Source organism: Chelonia mydas, chromosome 7 (assembly GCF_015237465.2).
Source record: "Chelonia mydas isolate rCheMyd1 chromosome 7, rCheMyd1.pri.v2, whole genome shotgun sequence".
In the NCBI taxonomy this organism is placed as follows: domain Eukaryota; kingdom Metazoa; phylum Chordata; order Testudines; family Cheloniidae; genus Chelonia; species Chelonia mydas.
This window is the reverse complement of record NC_057853.1, coordinates 19,106,818-19,125,791: the sequence shown is the minus strand read 5'-3', so window position 1 is coordinate 19,125,791 and position 18,974 is coordinate 19,106,818. Positions and strand designations below refer to the sequence as shown.

Sequence of the window (18,974 nt, the reverse complement as noted above, 5' to 3'; positions counted from 1 at the left end):
TGGAACTGATGTAATTCCACTGTTTATGTGAGGGCAACACACAAAGGGGTCAGGATTCTGTGTGCTCTATATTAGATCCCAGCACACCATGGGGTTTTGAGGGGATGATGGAGAAGCAAAACCAAGGGATCTGTGACTATGTTCACTGAACATTCTTTTTCCCCTTCCCTCCATCACATCAATGAGGAGGATACAGGAGCTGCAGAGGTCAACTGCAGTTGCAGCTCTGAAGTAGCTGCTGTAAATTAGAGCAGCTCCTGAGGCTGTTCTAATATATTCCAGGAGCCACTCTTGCCACCAGCCAGTTCAGAATCTAGGCAGTAAAAAACTGTATTAAAGCCACCTTTGCCACTCCTCTCCCTGGGCTGTGCCTTCTATGGGTGCTTCTTGAAAGCTGAGCACAGAATCTGTCACATGATTTTTAAATTTTGTCACTAAAATTTCTTAATAATAAAATGACAGCCATAGCGTACAAACTGTCTTAGCAGGGGAGGGCAAACTACGGCCCGTGGGCCAGACCCGGCCCATCAGGTCTTTCAATCCAGCCCGTGGGATTGCCAGCCCCGGGCGCAGCGGGGCTAAGGCAGGCTCCCTGCCTGCCCTGGCCCCACGCCACTCCCTGAAGCAGCCGGCACCATGTCCCTGCGGCCCCTGTGGGGGGAGGGCAGAGAGCTCCATGCGCTGCCCTCACCTGCAGGCACTGCTCCCCGCAGCTCCTATTGGCCAGGAACGGGGAACCGCGGCCAATGGGAGCTATGGGGGTGGTACCCACAGGCAAGGGTAGTGCACGGTGGAGCCGTCTGCCCCACCCCACCCCCAGGAGCCACTGCCGGACATGCTGGCCACTTCCAGGAGCAGTGCAGGGCCAGGACAGGCAAGGAGCCTGCCTTAGCCCCACTGCGCACCACTGCCACCCCAGTACTGCTTGAGGTAAGCGGCGCCGGGCCGGAGTCCACACCCCGAACCCCTGCCACACCCCAACCCCCTGCCCTGAGCCCTCTCCTGCACTCCACACCCCTCCTGCACCCCAACCCCTTGCCGCAGCCCTAGATTCATGGCCCTGCATACAATTTCCCCACCCAGATGTGCCCTAAGGCCAAAAGGTTTGCCCACCCTGGTCTACAGGTGCAATATGTTATATATTTTTAATTTCCACCACAATACATTTCAGTTATCAACAATGTGCATTTTTTTCATGAGTTTTTTTGCTTGGTTTGGGGAGAGGGGGGAAGGTATGTCTGGAAGGGGAAAATCAGCAATTACAGCACTTACTGATTTAAAATGTAATCCGTTCAAACCTAATAATCGTAGGCAAATCCAGCCCCCAAACCAGCCCCTCAAAACACAACATAACTGGTGGTGTTCTACTGCAATGGTTCTCAACCAGGGGTCCGGGGCCCCCTGGGGGGCCGCAAGCAGGTTTCTGGGGGTCCTCCAAGTAGGGCCAGCATTAGACTCACTGGGGCCCAGGGCAGAAAGCCTAAGCCCTACTGCATGGGGCTGAAGCCCAGGGCCCTGAGCCCTGCCACCTGGGGCTGAAGCCAAAGCCTGAGCAACTTAGCTCTGCGGGGGCCCTGTGGCATGGAGCCCCAAGCAATTGCCCTGCTTGCTACCCCGCTACTGCCGGCCCTGGCTTTTATATGCAGAAAATCAGTTGTTGTGGCACAGGTGGGCCATGGAGTGTTTATATCATGTTGTGGGGGGCCTCAGAAAGAAAAAGGTTGAGAACCCCTGCTCTACTGCACAGGGAGAGGGGCATGATGTGAAGAGGCCATGGAGGGGGGGCTTGAATACCCTGCATTCCCTGAAGAGTATGCCCTTCAGGTTTCTCTGCATCTGAGAGTGGAGGGGGCCTTGAAGATGAAGGATTAGGGTAATGCCCTGTAAGGGGTTGGAGGTTACAGCAGTTGCAGGAGCCATAAGGTGGCATTACTATTCCATAGCCTGAGTGAAAAGAATTCCATCTTCAGCCCTGACCCTTCCAGACCTCCTCAGTCAGTACCTAGCCTTGTTACTTGGGATTTGCACCGAGAAAAGGATTTGGTTCTATATAAGGTCATGTTATGTCACTCCAAGGTACTAAAGTAAGGGTATCAAGTTAAGTTTTGTATTATTATTTTAAAATGGTGAAGACAAAACACTAGAAATTTCTGAGTGTTGTAACCATTCTGGGAAACTAGAATTCCAGCTGTTTTCCCTGTGTACTTTTGCACTATTGTTTCCCATACATTAAAAAAATTAAAATGTGGTAGCACCTGTATCACCCTGAATAATCACAATACCAGAATCAACGTTTATCTATCATAGAAATTTTATTATATTTTCATTCTTGTTTTCAAGACATTATGTAAAAATGTCTAGTTTTTTTTCTTTTCAATTTTTTATTGTGGTTGCAGAAAAAATATACAGTTATCCTAAATTGCATCAAAAATCCAATTTAAGAGACACAGGGCTAAACAAATCTATGCAGCCATTAGCAGTACAGATGAAGGCAAAAATACTTAAGTTATAATGATATGAAATATAAGTATTAGAGGTCATGCATGGAGTAAAGTTCTTTTAATTTGTATTTTTTCAGCTGAAAAGTTTCATACATGGTAGGTTTCTTGATCTGACTTATCTTGATGAAGTTAGTGAATGGAAATCATGTGTCCAGATATCTGTCTTAATATAATCTCATGTTTCTATCTGTCATATTTCTTTGACTGGTCTATAAATATACAGTTGGGAGAAGGGGAAAAGGAAAACTGTTTCTCATTTTCTTACCAAAGTAGGAGTCTTTTCTTCTCTTTTTAGCTAATGCTTCCTGAAACACAGTGCCCCTCATATATCTCCTCTTAAGGCTCAACTAAAACTGTGGAATTTTAGAAAATTCATAATTGGTGTAGCACTTTTCAAATAAACATTTTTAAACAGAAAGGAGATGAAGCCAACACAAAGGACATGGTAATATGAAAGGCTGAGGGATCAACCTGCGTGTAACCGAGTTAATTCTACTCCACAAGCGGGGAAAAGGGTACATACTATAGTGAACAAACAGTTTATTTCTAAAGGAACAGATATGGAAAAAGGTGCCACAGTCATATTGCATTAGCCTTTCACTTCTGGACAGCCAGACTGACTCCCAATTGGGTCACAAGTTACAATAAGGTAATATGGTAGTCTTCACCTAATCTCTCACTTTTGTCCACCTCCCCAGAACCCCAGTTTAATTTATAGCACCATTCAGCACATTCTGCTTAGGAGAGGCTCATTACCAGAATAACATGGGTGTTGCTGGTTAGGATTTAGATATATTGGCAGACCTTTGTGGAAAAACATTGCATTATGTTTGCCAGTACTGTGCCTGACTCAGTTTATTAGATCCTCAGTCCTCACTGCCATGAGTATTAATTCATGCACGATATATTTTTATATGGTTAAAAAAAGATTATAGTACAATTCAGAAGGTTTAAAATTTCATTTGATCTATTCCTATAAAGGGGATGGGTGTTGGTTTCATTAATTTTTCAAATGTATTTGAACTCTCTTAAGAGAGTGTGTAATGTCTATTTGTAGATAAGCTTTCCGGAGACAGAATAAAGCAAGTCATGGAACACATCTGGAAACTTCAGGAGTTCTGTAACAGCATGGCCAAGCTTGATATTGATGGATATGAATATGCATACCTTAAAGCTATAGTCCTCTTTAGCCCTGGTAAGGCATTTGGCAACCATTATAATGACCTTCCCCTGTGTTTCTAACTGCAGTTCAGATGCTGAACTTACAAACTATTAATCTTTTGGCACCAGGAGATTTTAATGAGAACCAAATATCCAGTGATGAAGAAGAGACTGTTCTACTGAGTTGTTCATAAAATATCTCACAGCATCATAAGACTTTATCATCAATAACACCTTTTAAAAAATAACTTTTGGGGTACCTTTGGGGTAATTGATTTAAGGCTCCAGAAATTCCACAAATTCCACATGTTGTATACATACTTACATATATTTAAAGGCCAGATTCTCAGTCCCCTAGCCCTTTCCCAAGCTGCTTTGTGATACTCTGACAGCACAAAGAAGCCTGAAAGCTGCTCTAATAGTGCAGCTGGGGATTATCTTGGTGTAAGGGGATCCCTGAGTGGCATAAAGCTGTGCTATCCATTTCCAACCCCTCCTCTGTGCATGGGTCATGTCAGGATTGGGAGTAGGCATGTGTGACAGATGACAGAATTTGTCAGTTTTTGTTTAATATGGAATATAATTAATGGTAAGAATGGTGTGGGGAAATATATCCTCTGGCTATAAGTGACTGTAAGGAATTTGATTCAGTGTTTACATTCTTTTATTAAGAATGTCCAAGAGGGGGTAGAAGATGCAAATGTGAGTTGAAAGTCTACTATGGTTTAGATACATCCTCCAATAAACACAATATCCCTCCCTCCACCAATTTGTTAACAAGGACAATGAGCATAAGAGCTGATAACTAAAAAATATACAATGGACATTGTATATGAGATCTGAGGATTTCCTCAGAGAGGACACCTTAGTCAGGGTTATCCATAGGCATATCAAAGTACAAAGTGATAATCGGGCAGGGGAAGGGGAGTTAAACATGTTCCCGGGACATTGAAAGGGTAGATAAAAAGTGCTGACAGGCTGAGTGAGAGGGAAGCTCTCTCTTAGAAATGTAGGGTATTTACTTTTATTTCCACTGTAACTAATTCTAACATATCTACCTCACTGAGTTTTGCAAAGTATTCAGACTAGGGATGTCAGGCAAGCCTTTTCTTTTGCTTTAATATTTTCTCTATCTACTCTTAATAAATCTTGTTTTAATTAGATTAATTTAGGGTCTTGGACTGTTGCTTTGGGGAATTTCTCACAGACTGTGCCTTGGGTTTTTCTCTAGTAATAGTAATAATAATCCATAGCTCTTATCTATGAGTTTTTTATGAGCAGATCTCAAAGTTCTTTACAAGGAGGTAAGTTTCATTATCCCCATTTTACAGATGGGGAAATTGCACCACAGGCAAGTGAAGTGACTTGCCCAAGGTCACCCATCAGGCTGTTGGCAGAGCGGAAATAGAACCCAGATCTCCTGAGTCCTAGTTCAGTCTCTCTCCACTAGAGACTAGACCACACTGTAAGAGATGCTTCTAGTTGATGTGGGAGGAGAAAGACTCCAAGCATAGGCCTGCTCTAGTCCTTTTCGAGGGAGAACAAGAAGGAACACGACACTTGTGGCCCTATGAGCCTGTCGCTGAAGAAGTTTTGGCATAGCCACACATATGCCATTTTCTGCCCTTCTGATCATTTGACTGCTCAGTGAGGAGCTGAAAGCATCTGGAATTGTGACAACACAAACTGGTGGAAGTTTGGAAGTCAAAAAAAATCTTGAAAGCTAGAAATTGGTTACTCTACCTAGTGAGTTCAAACAACAGAGGGAAACCCATTTGAAATGAGGAGGAGCAGAAACAGATGATTATGCCCTCAAAAGCTGTCCACCCTGTAGCCTGATTGGACCCACTGATAGCAGGTGTGCACTCAGAATTGTTGTGCTCCCAGTTCTGTGGGCACAGCCAGCTGCAGAAGGAAAAGTGAGTGCACTAATTCTAAAGCCAGGAATGAAATTTTAGCCAAATACACATATTACAGAACCAACAGTGAGCAGAAAGTACAATTACAGCATCAGCCTATATATTAATGAGCAATATCTGTTCATATTACAACTCATAACAAAATTATATTAAGCATGTGTATATAAATGATAACGTTATGTATTGTGTCCAATACATTAGTTGGCAAATAATTCATTTAATAACATATATATGAATGTCTTTTAAAATAATGTACATCATCTCAGAATGATTTATTGAGATTTAATGAGGTACTCCTTACTGCAGCTATCATATCAACCATGGTACCCAAGAGGAAGAGTTGAATGAAATTAAGTGGAAGATTCTTTGTAAGTACTCATGACTTATTTTATGATTAAACCATACACATTTGGAAATGTTTTCTTTCTTTAGATCACCCTGGTCTGACGAGTTCAAGCCAAATAGAAAAATTCCAAGAGAAGGCACAGATGGAGTTGCAAGACTATGTCCAAAAAACCTATCCGGAAGATACTTATAGGTATTTTTTTTTGATAAATTCTGTGAGCAATGGTTGCAGCATAAAGACATAAGACTGTTGTTAAATTTAGTTTTGTGGGGACTCAGATAAAAGATTGGGGCCGTCATTTGCACATTTATAAAAGCAGACATGTTTAGTTTAAACAGGGCAAGAAGCAGGATTGACGGCCTGCAATTTTTTTAATTTTATAGAGACTGGTGTAGGTATGTGGGAGGGAGTGTTGCAGGAGGCTCTTATTATTTTTAAGTTAGAAGAGCCAAATAGTCTGAGACCATAAAAGGGCTGAACCAATTCCTGTCCTTTTAAAGTTTAACAGATTATGTATGGTAAGTTTCATCCATCTTCAGACTACCAACATATAAACCTTTGAAAACCAAGTTTTAGATGGCATATAGTAACTAAGCCCCTTAAGCTTGTAATTAGAAGAAATTCTACCTACCTGTGTTTTTAATTTTTGCCTCCATTTTTTAATTTCCAAGGACATTTGTCTGAAATGTTGGTTGCACAGAATTTCCTTTGTTTCTTAATTACTCTGGCTTTATCCCTCAGAAGTGAAAAATAAAACTGAAAAATAAAAATCTTCTCCCATGCAGTTATACTTCTTAATAAAGAATGAGGGAATGGAAATTCATAAATGGCCAAATTTCCCAAAGATTGGCTTCCATTTTTGTGAGTGCAGTTGGCACCCTCTTGCTCAATTGTGGGTGAATTCAGAATACTTGCACTTCTAAATAATTGACTGCAGGCATAAATCAGATAGATAAAGTATTCAAATTTATGGCTACAAAAAGAGATTCCAGACTTCAGTCCCTTTACCCTCACATTTACAAGAGATGGTGTGTTAGCAGAATTGGTTCTACACATAATGTTTTCCACAGCTAGCCATGAACCATCAACAGGTATCTCGTTTATTGCTAGAGGGCTTTGCTGTTATGTGCTTAAAATAATTTCTTCAAGAAACTCACTTATTTTGATTTTTTTTTGTCATGTGATCCTGCTATTTAAACATGGTAGATATGCCACAGAATTACTGTAAAGTAAAACTCCTTTTAAATGTCAGCAGTGGTATAAGGTTAGCTTCTGTATATTTGTATATTTTAGTTACTGTCTGTACACATTAACAAAACATGGGGTTTGGGACTAGCATAAGAGGGAGCAACAGACCCTTCAAAATTCCCCTTTCTTTTCAGATAATTCTGCTTCCTTTTTTACACATACTCATGCCCCTCTTGCTATCTGGTTTTTCATTAACAAGTTGCTAGGCAACTGAGAGTGATGCCATATAGATTATTTAAACTAATTAAGCATTTTGCTCTTAAAAATGTGCAAATGTCCTCATTACTCAGTATGAGACATTGTCCTTAGCCATAAAACACTTGCAAAGCTGGGAATTTCAAAGACAGAACTGCATTTTTCATTTAATTTGCAAAGTGGAAGAATAAGCATAGACATTCTTTTCAGAGTAGCTAAATTAACATAAATTGCCTTTCTTCTCACTCATGAGTTACTTTAATAATAAAAGCAGGCCCAGCTCTTCAGCAGCACAGTAGTTTAGATTTATTTGCATTATACCTTTTCATAATCTCCTGAACTTCTTTTCTAGGTTAGCCCGGATTCTAGTTCGCCTGCCAGCACTTAGACTGATGAGCTCTAGTATTACAGAGGAACTTTTTTTTACTGGTCTCATCGGAAATGTTCCGATTGACAGCATAATCCCATACATCCTCAAAATGGAAACAGCAGAATATAATGGTCAAATAACTGGCACATCTGCATAGTGGGAACAATGCACCTTGGTGGATCAAAGTAATTTTAGTAAAACAAGTAACTACACAATTAAGAGAGTTAAGTTTAAAAAAAAAAAGACATTTTGGTATGTACAAATATTTCCAACATGTTACCAGTTTCCTAACAGACTGCTCCTTGTCTATTTATTTCCAGTGACAAAGTATAAAAAGCTATTAAAACACCTCCGACTAGGACCCTTTTCTGCCATAAGGAGTGTTTTGATGCCTTTCATTCAAAAGGCTGTAGATTACTGAACATACTTTTAACATGCTTTGTATTTAGAAATTATCAATGGGCAAAAATAGAGTTTTATAATGTCAGAGATTAGTATAAAAAATTGCTAAAAGAAGAACAGTATGTACATATTTAAATTTTTCCTTGGAATTAATATCTAATAATTACCAGGATATAATGATGATAGCACTTTCTAAGCACTTCTTGTCAAAGCGATAATGTCATCAACATTTTACTTATGAGCAGGACAAATGGAAAATTGCATATGTTTTTGGTCAAATTGTTAGTGATTTCTGTGAAGGCTATAGGAGACAATCATTTATACTACAAAATATTGCTATGAATAATGTTATGTATTTAATGGTAAAGTGGAAATTTAAAGCAAATTTCTACACTGTTAGCACTAAACTCTGCTAAATTAGTGAAAGTGAGCTTTATTTGACATAAGCATAATGACTATAGTATAATTAGCAACATTAATAAATGCTACAGAAATTGCCCAAATTGGAAGGCAGAATACCAATTTTTTGCCATAGTAATAATGAAACTTTCAGATTCCTTAAAGTTTCAATTCCAGCCTGGCATAGATGGTTTACACAGTCATGATAGACGTTATTCCAACAGGACGACTTTTGGTTGTGGCGGAAATCAGTCATTAACTGGCAGGGAAGCAATCCTTCCAACTAGAGTAATGCACTCCTAGTCTCTGTGTATACTTTTTATACTTCCAAATTCATTCCTTCTGTCTGCAGCCGTAAATGACCCTCACCATCCTAGGAGCCGAAGGGGATGATTGTGACTACATTAGAGCCCATAACGCTGCTGTCAGATAAAGGATAAGTGCAGAACATGAGGTTCTCTTCCTTCCCCAGGGACTGAGCATCCTGTCTTTGCAGTGCTACCTACCCTGTTCTGATCCAGTTCTAAATTGTAGCGTCAGCTGGGTTTTTTATATTCATTCATGTGCAGTTACAGTTAATGACCGATTGTTTGGAGTTAGAATACTAACTATCTTTGTTTTTATCTTGGGTAGTAACCTATCAAGTCGTTTTCTAGGATTCACCTGTTCCTGCTAATATTGCATTTATTTTAGTATAATTTATTAATATTAACACTGAATATTTTAAACAATCAAAATTCATAAAAAAGCATTTTGTCAGAAGAGTTATAGCTGCATTAAGCTGATTCTTGCTTATTACATACATTCATTAATTACTTTAATGAATTTACATGGCAGTGTCATTTTCTACTTGCATACTTGTGACAAAAATATAAATAATGAGTTCAGCACTTTTTTGTTTCTGGTATTGACATTGATTTAGAAACATTCCAACAGGGTTGGTTTTTGTCTCTTAGGGGTCTGAGCTGTAGCCAAAGGATTTTGAGCAACTCCTTGCTACTGTATTAGTAAGTCCTGTCTTGGTACAATTCATCCTTATAGTAAGGCTCTCATTTGTAACACTCATTCTGACAAATAAGGCTATGTAATTTTAGCTCCTAAGTACATTAAACTCAATTACAATCTCCATCTTTATAAAGTTCAGAAATCTTGGTTCTCAAGAACAGTTGTATAGACAGAGTGCAATATAAAGGCAGACATCTGAGATATTGCACCATCTTCTTCCTAGGCTTTTATTATAGTAAATGAAGTTTGTCATTTCTTTAAAAGTGACAAAAGGACTATATTTTGAACATCCTTAGGCAACTGGAATGCAGACCTAAGCCTTAGCCGTTATATTATAGTATCACTACTTGTAGGGTTGTGTCAGCACTTCCGATATAAAACCCCTGTTTTAAGGGTTTACTTCTTGGCCTTAAAAATTAGTAGTAGCCTGAATTTTAACAGACAAGTTACTTGCCTTGGAAACAGAATTTCAAAGAAAAGTTGTGGCCATTTTTGTGCAAAAGTGAATGTTAGAGGTTTACTGTTTTGATTGTTTAAAAATATAGCGTGCACATTGAACTGTTTTTTGTGGGGGGCTATGGCAAAAGATTAGCAGGTGATATAATTTAATCACTTGTAATGTGTAGTAAAAATCATTCAAACATTCAAGTAAGCATTTTTAGAGGAGTGTGAAATATTCATAAACAAAAAGTATACTAAACCACTGGAAATCAACGTTTTTCCAAATTTTATTGTAAACTTGAGACCATTTTCCATGAAAAATGTTGGACATGTACATTTCTCTAGAAAAAGGGTCTCATTTGCTGATAAAGATGAGCCCATGTTTGAGTAAAAATGGCTTCTCTGTTGAAAACGTGCAAAAAAAGTTTATTTTTTTCATTGTGAAAATAGCCATTTTGAAAAAGGTAACCCACAAAAAACTAAGCTGTGGAGCAAAATCACATGAAACTGCTAAAATTTATGCATTAAATTTCATAAATAAAAAAAGATGAATTTTGCACAGCACTGTTAACATGTACAGAATGCATCCTACAAACATAAGACTATACTGTTTGTACCTCATTCTGCAAGTAGTCTCGTGGACTTCAGGAAGACTTTATGTAGAGTAAAATGCTACTCAGTGTGAGTATGGGTATTGCAATCGAGCCCATACTTAGGATTTATTTTTAAAAAGTGTAAATGTACTTAAGAGTGAAGCAGTTCCATAATTACACTTTTATTTTAAAACCCTCAAATTACTACCTTTAAACTATGAAGACTCTGTTTGTGTAGCATCATTGGCATGGTTTGTCAGAGCTGAGCTAACATAGTCCCCATGTCATTAATAAAAAGGAATGTTTTCTGTGGTCATATGTTGTTTTGATTCTAACACAAACAGTTTAGATGGTAGAAATTTGTACAGCAGGTGGTGGATCCCACAGCTTAGGAGATATTTAGGGTATCAGCTATTTGAATACAAGTTACAGATAATAGAATAGGTGTGGATAATAAGCTTCATGCTTCTTTTTCACATGCTACTCAAGAGCTACCGTTAACACTGAGCCAAGGAATTGGTATGCTGCAGGGAGAGAGATGCTGTAAAAGAGGCACTTAAAATATTATTGTCCTGTTAAAAATGATGGGCCAAACTCCATTGTGGTGTGGCTTTTTTTGCACCAAACCACTGAGGTAATCTAGCTGTGGAGCCATCTTAACTGGATCCAGAGGGACTATCCCAATATAAGGCTGATCTACCAGAGGGGTGGGGTGATTTAGGGGTTCTTGTGCCTTTTCAGCCACCTGTGGCTGGGATAGCAAGGGAAAAAGGCATGGGTGGGGAAAGTGGGAGATGACCAAGTTGCTCCTGCATTATGCTAATCATTGGCCATATTTTCAGTTCCTTGTGGCCATTGAAACTCACATGCTGTTTTAACATAGCATGGGGGGAATGGCCTGCACACAGCAGCTACCAAGATCATAGGAGTGCAAAGGTGCGCTTTCAGTCATCTTTGCACACCATTGACCAACACTCTTCACAATTTGGCTGCCACATGGGACCTGATCCCATATGTTCAAATAGTAATTTCCTTGCCTATGTTACTAATAATGCATTTGATTATTAAAACTGAAAGAGTATTGCAAGTGTAAATTATTTTCTGCCATTTATTGGCTTGTTTATGTACTCTTTCCATTTCTTAAGGATTGGGCAATGAGAATAGACTAGTCTGGTTCCCTTTGGTTTCTAGTCAGTTTCACTTTAAATTTCTCCTCTCTAAGCACAAGACTGCACTTTTGTATTGTAAATATAGATTGGGAATATTTGTGTTTGTTTTTCTTTTGAAATATCAACAACAGAATTATTGGAAATATTTGTGTTGGTCTTAAATTTGGTAAAAACTTACCTTTACAAACCTAATTGTGTGGCCAGATTTGACCTGACAAAACTAGGAGCCAAAGTACCATAGCCTGATAGTGATTCTAGAAAACCTTGCATCCAAGTAAAGTTCCTGCTACTGCCTCAGAATTAACGCTTCTTCAAAACCTGATAAAGTCTCATTGTCCTACTTTTAAAAGTAAAGAGTTTTTAACTCAGTAGAAGTGTCATGGTGAATCGAGCTTGACCATCCGTATATAACAGTAAGATTTAGTTCATACAAAAACTGGAATTCTGTGTTGGCTGAAATTGTTTGGAATGCAGTGAGTGATAATAATTCCCAAGTCTGTTGACCATCAGGGTATGCTGTGGGGCCTGTCTGTTTTCCCATTCTTTCGAGAAAGATGTGAGTTTGGAATTTGTATGTGGGTATAAAGGAATGCTTATTGATAGTTATGAAGGGTTAATTTGGGTAAGCAATATTTGGGCTATTTTTATAAGATTTGTAATTGTTTTTACTGTATATGCACCTAAAACAAACAGCCATATTTAAAAAATCTAAATAAAAGTAATTCTCCTTAGTCACATTGATTTGTCAAACAGCAAGCAGGATTAAGATTAAATTATTTTCCTTTCACTTCCACTATTTGTAAATTAGAAATCACCCTTGGAAGCCAATGGTGTTACTCTTATGTAAAACTGGTGGAAGGGAAAGGAGAATCAGATCCCAAATTTTTAGGTGGGTCACACAGACCCAGATTTTGACTCATCTTAAAATTGATAGAATGTAGACAATGTTTAGATTATAAAGGCCCCATGCAGCAGAAAACTGACTGCTGGCCAATGGAAGTTTTGGCTCGCTGTGTAGTCACAGATGGCAAGATTTATCATTGACCTACAGCCGCCTTGCACTGTAATTCCTGACACAAATGGGCTGTAGGGCAGGAATAAAGTCCACTAATGAATAGCATTGGCTCGAGGGGGCTTCTATGCCAGGAATCGAGCTGGGTTTGCCCTGCCCCCCCATAGAAGCCTTTAACACAGGGTGTGTTCTGCAGTATATTGGGGTAGGAGGAGGCATGGCCAGCACACTCTTTTGCCCTGATGATTTCCCAATGTTGCAAAACCCATAAGGGTCCTATGCTGCACAAGGGACTAACCAATCTCTAGCATGTCCTTATTATGAGGTGTTTTTTTCTTTGGTAGAGGTTGTGTAATGCTGAAAACTGCACCCTTTTTGTTGCCATGTGTATGGAATGGGGTTGTTGAAATGTTTCTGGGAAACACTGAACTTTTTCAGAATATTCTCCCACCTCAACCTCCATATGGGTAGGAGTGGTGATTAGGATCTTTCCCTGACTGACTGACATTTTTAATCCGCGAAGAATTTTAAAAGCACTACCTAGTTTAAAGAACTGACTGACAATGCCGTTGTGAATAGATTTCAGCCCGGCTAAAGATTCACCTATAGCAAGTGGAGATCAGGAAAGCCCTTCTGCAACAGCAACAGGGATGGGGCACCCAGTCCATATCAGACAATGCAGGAGTTAGCATTGGTATGTATACACACACACACTTCAAGCAAACTTTTTAACACACTAGACTATCAGAACTGTGCTGACATCACTGCCATTCTAAATTACATTTAAGGCACCACTGACATAAACAAGAAATTAACAGATATCATAATTCCACTCATGACATCAGATGCTCACTGCTGGTATTGTGGGATGTCTGTACATACACAGGGAGACAGCTAAATACATGCCATAACAATACGGCTCCAAGGCTTAAAATGCAGAGTTATCAGCAAGTACTTGCAGGTTCAAGTCTCCCTGTAGGCAAAGGATTTTCTTTTTAATTTTGTTTTGTTTTTCCTTAGTTTGATTTGACATTTCTCTTTTCTCTTTCAGTCCTTATCTGGAAAATAAAAAAAGGTTATGTGGGTGTGTTTTTCCTTCCTCCTCTCTTACCCCTGAAAAAGCAGAGAGATGGGAAGAAAAGCAACAAGTAGCCTCAGGTACATCTCAGAATTTAGTTCCAGGAGTGCAACAGACCCACCTGATAGCAGCCGCGCTGCAGCTAGCATGGTTGGCCCCCTGTGTAAGGATAGACTTACTGTGATAGTAGCAGAGAACATCTGCTGTCACAATACATCTTTGTACACAGGTAGAGCCAGCAAAAGAAGCTATGTTTGCTTCTACTTTATACAAAACAGAGGATGGGGGAGGTCAGAGTTACCATATACAGAAAGATAAACTGAGTAATAATAGAAATGTTACTTTCAAATTTGCAAGAGGCCTTATAAAGAGCGAGGAGTGAAAAATCAAAAACTATTTTAAAAATGCGTTTGACATTCCCTATTTAATTCTGAAGTTGCTGTGTCAATTGAAAAGTGTATTTTATAGGACTGTCAACCCCCTTAGAAATAAGGCTACGCTTATTGTTTTACTAAGGATGCCCTAATCCCTCTTTTTAGCCTGTGTGATATAAACCTACCTTAATGGTTATCAGTATTAAATGTGAAATTATTTTGCAAACATTTAAAATGTTAGTCTTATGAAGATGGAAGTTAAAATTAAATACACATACAAAATTTTGTAAAAGTTAAGTCAAATATATTGGAATTGAAAAGCGCTATCGCCTATAATTTTCTTATTGTAGGGCTCTCTGTTTGTTGTGAAATCTGTACTGTATTTATCATGGGAAATATCCATGTCAGTATATCACAGTGTTCCATATTTCCCAATGTCTAATTTATTATTTGGGTTATGTGAGGGCTTTGAAAATGGATTACTAGATCTTTAAATTCATGCTTTTCCTCCCCCATCTTTTTTTTTTTAATATAGTTTTTTTATATATTTCTTTGTGCCTTCTGTCATTTTACATTTCTGCATGTTTAGTAATAGAGCTCACTCGTGTAGCTAATGCATATGTACATAGTTGTGTGTATGAATGTGTTTATATCTATCTCCGTGTAATATATTATGTACAGTGTATATAAAGTGTGTATGTATATGTACATATATGTAGCCATGTATTCATACATCTTTATATGTTAAAGAAAGTTTATGATTGAGTTGCTAATCTGGGCCTTCCTAATCTTCATTTCTTGGCTCAGGCTCAGCCCTGCCTTAAGCAGGATCATCTCCATTAACTTCAGTAGAGTTCTACCTGTTTCTAAACCAAGGCTGAATTTGGTACTTTGTCCTCAGTGCTTTTTAAAAAAATCCAAGTCATTTGAGATTTTCAAGTTATTTTCTCAGCCTTTTCTCATGACTGGTAGGAGCCATCCAACTGAGAGTTTGTAGAATCTACAATTCCCAAGGGAAAACATGAAATAAAAATAGAAGGTAAATATTCCCCTATATTCTTGATAGACACAGAGGGGCTTTTTCTAGCCTTCTGAGAGAGGTCTATTTGTAAATTTTTTAAGTGATTTCTTTAAGTCTCCATTAGTGGCTACTTAGAAGAAAGGTTGCCATGTATCTTTGAACTATACCCCACAGAATAAAGCAAAAGGCAGAATGCAATGCATGGTGCAATAAATGTCATTTCTAAAATCTTCAGCAACAAGATCATAACAGTCATGTCATAGAGTTTAAAGCCAGAAGGGACCACCAGAGCATCTAGTCTGACCTCCTGTATATTACAGGCCAACATCACCCAGTGCCTGCACACTAAATCCAACAACTGAAATTAGACCAAAGTATTACAGCCCACAGGAAACTAAACTATCGTGTATCATAGGCAAAGAATAAAAGGGACTACGGTGTACAAGTGCCTGAGGCCCCTGCAGTGGCAGGGAAATGATTTAGTGAGATATACCCAGATAATCCTGGCAAGTGATGTGCATCCTCATGCCACGGAGGGAGGCAAAGAAACCCAAAGGTCGCTGCCAGTCTGTCCTGGGGGGAAATTCCTTCCTGATCCCACATATGGCAATCAATTAGACTCCGAGCATGTGATCAACAACCAGCCAGCTGAACACATGAGACAGAGAATGTTCAGTGCCACCTCAGAGCCCTGCCCCACCCTGCCCAATGTCCCATCTCCAGCCATGGCCATCCCTGATGCTTCAGAGAATAGACATTAAAAAAACCACCCAGAATATACTGGGGGAGGGAATCCTGAAAGCATGAGATTTTAGGAACATGAGAAATAAACCGGAAATGAGCCCCAGGGCTACTGAGTCCTGCCCCCTACCATCAGAAGCAACCCTGAAGCTACACTCAACAATTTGTCCAACTCTCTCTTAAAAATAATTAAGTTGTTTGCCCCCACAACTCATATTGGAAGGATGTTCTAGAGCCTCACCCCACTAATTTGTTCAAGGCCAGTTTATTTTTTTCTTGTGCCAACATTGTTCATGAGCTTAAATAGGTCTTCACTGCCCGCTCCCTTCCCAGTATTAACTGCCCTAATGTATTTATGGGAAGTAATCATATCCCCTCTCAACCTTATTTTTCCTAGATTAAGCAAGCCAAGCTTTTCCAGTCTTCTCTTGTAAGATAGACCCTCTATTCCTCTGATCATCCTAGTAGCTCTTCTCTGCACCTGTTCCAGTTTGAAATTTGAATTAATCATTTTTGAGCCTGGGTCGGAATAGTACACAGTATTCCAAAGGAGGTCTTACCAGTGCCTTGTACAATAGCATTAATACTTCTCTATTTCTAATGGAAATGCCTCGCCTGATACGTCCTAGGATTGCATTTGCCTTTTGCACAGCCATATCACATTGGTGGCTCATAGTCATCCTGTGATCTGCCCACACACTCATGTCTCTCACTTCCTCTGTCGCTTACAACTGATGAGCTCTTAGCTTGTTGCAGAAGTTCTTATCATTAGTCCATAAGTGCATAACATTGCATTTTGTACTATTGAATTTCATCCCATTTCTCTCACTCCAGTCTTCCAGGTCATCCGGATCTTTCTGTACAATATTCCGATCCTCCCCTGCATTGACAGTGCCTCCCACCTTTGTGGTGTAAAATGTCATGTTTTTTTCATAATCAGTATGCTAAACTATCTGTTTATATGGAAATTGAAATTAGAGTAAGCTCCAGGTTTAGACTACATTCCTCTATACTATATTCCTTGTTTCTATCGCAGAAGGGCTGAGAGGAGTGTGCTGAAACAGTCCCCTCACATGCTCTGTTTCTATAAAAATAGAGATCGGTGGCAACTACACTGAAGGAAATGATCAGTCAGAAGTATGTAAGGGTACAGAATTGTCCATATGAGTTTTTAATTCAGTTTTTAATGTTGTTTTCTTCAATAGTTTAAAAAATAAAACAACTTCAGTTAGCTGTGCAAGTAACATCTGATTATGGATATTAAATGCTCAGAAAACTGAACAATTACATTATTACTGATAAAGACATGAGAGGCACTGAGAACTCCTCTATCACAAAGAATTTCTTAAATTCATTTTTTTCTGAGGTTAATGTAATTATTTTTGCACAAGGCTTTTTATGTAAATCCAAGTTAGCAGAAAGGAAAATTAACAAGATCTACAGACCTTTCAGTAATTTAAGTTTTTAAAATATTCTCCCTTAGAATAATTTTGTACATATCTTGGACCCAAATCTTTGAACACTCCATGTACTCAACTCCCATTGCCATCTGATGTCAAGGGGAACACCTCACATGTGTAAGCTTTTGCAGGATATGGGCCTTGGTTGTAAGGTCTTTGCTGTGAAGAATACTAAGAATGTGTTCCTTTTTGCCATACTGTTTAATAAACATATGTAGACTGTTTCAAATATCGATTTTGTGAAACATCCATCTTTTTAACATTTCAAGCCCAATTTCTGAGGCCTTCTGCATGTAAAATGCCCATTTAAATCAATGGGAGCATTTCTTGCACAAGATGGCCCTTCCTTTGGTGTCATGACAATCACACCATTTGAATATTCTTGCTTTTCTGTTGAAAATAGAATGGCAACCTTAATGTCTTTAAATGCTTTTTTATTTCAAGAACATTTTTTAAGGTTAAGAAATGGATTGGGATGTTGATCAGAATTGCAGCCATTTCAAAGAATAATAGTTAAACTGCGAATTTAAAAAATAATACCCATATTCTAAGACTGAAGGGTTATGGAACTCACAAGTTTGAATTTTTTCTCTTTTGAAAGACAAAATGTGTTAAATATAAATGTGGATGAAATGTGTTATGTACTATCTTGCAGGAACTACAGGATGTGAAATCAGCTTCCTGTAGTGATCACAGACCGCCAAATTCTGAGAAGTGCTGAGCAGCTTCCGTTCCCATTGTAGGTGCTCTGCACCTCTCAGTAATTGGCTCATTGCACATAAAAATCTGTTCCTAGAAACATCTATTACTGCAAAGGAAGTACAAAGCCATTTGAAGAGTTTTGTTTTACCATTTAGATTTTAAAAAGGGGAATTAATAGATTTCAAGTTAGACATGGGGATATCCTTTAGAAAAGTATGTTATTTATAGAGCATATTTGTTTTTTTATCATCTGTGGTATTAAGTTCAGGTTCTGGAATATTTTCCTATAATCCATCTGTTCTTTAAAATATATTGTAAGCCAGTGTTCAAACACTTTTATAACTGAAAAACTGCACATTTTTCATTGTATAATTGTATGTATTTGGCATACCTATGAGCTCTGAGCTCTTACAAAAATACCCCACTTGTTACAAAGGGAATTGTCTGCTATAGTTCCTTGGGATATTTTTTGTAATCCTCTCTTCTTCATTGTTTAGAAAACTGTTGTTTATGCTATTACATTAATTACAGGTTTAAAACCTGTTAAAGCTGTTGCTTTCTCACAGCTTCTTTGTGAAATCAGCTTTGTATATGTGATGGCATTTAAAAATAATAGCATGAGTTTTTTAATCTGAATTTTATATCTAATCAGTGTCTTCAGTCATGAAGAGAAATTTGCATTGTTGTGTTTGTATATAGAGTATTGCAGTGCATGAATTAGCTTATGCATTTTATTAAATGCAGTTTAAATGTGGCATTACATTGTTGTAGCTTAATACTACTACCTAAATGAGGTTTATACTATTAAAGTGAATTACAAACCTAAATGTATCTTTG

The 18,974-nt window shown here is 38.5% G+C and overlaps 1 protein-coding gene across 6 annotated transcripts in view; it reads left to right on the top strand.

Annotated features, from left to right (window-relative positions):
- NR2C2 (nuclear receptor subfamily 2 group C member 2) overlaps positions 1-18,964 on the top strand; it is a 72,169-nt gene extending 53,205 nt beyond the window's left edge. For 4 of the 6 annotated variants that reach the window (XM_037903651.2, XM_037903648.2, XM_037903650.2 and 1 more), the window contains 3 exons: positions 3,559-3,696; positions 6,014-6,119; positions 7,723-18,964. In XM_037903651.2, coding sequence (XP_037759579.1) covers positions 3,559-3,696; positions 6,014-6,119; positions 7,723-7,897 — 419 coding nt within the window. In that variant the 3' untranslated portion in view covers positions 7,898-18,964. Of the gene's footprint in view, positions 1-3,558; positions 3,697-6,013; positions 6,120-7,722 lie in introns of those variants that run through there. The other 2 variants (XM_037903653.2, XM_037903654.2) reach the window with 2 other exon arrangements.
- The last annotated feature ends 10 nt before the right edge of the window (positions 18,965-18,974 follow it).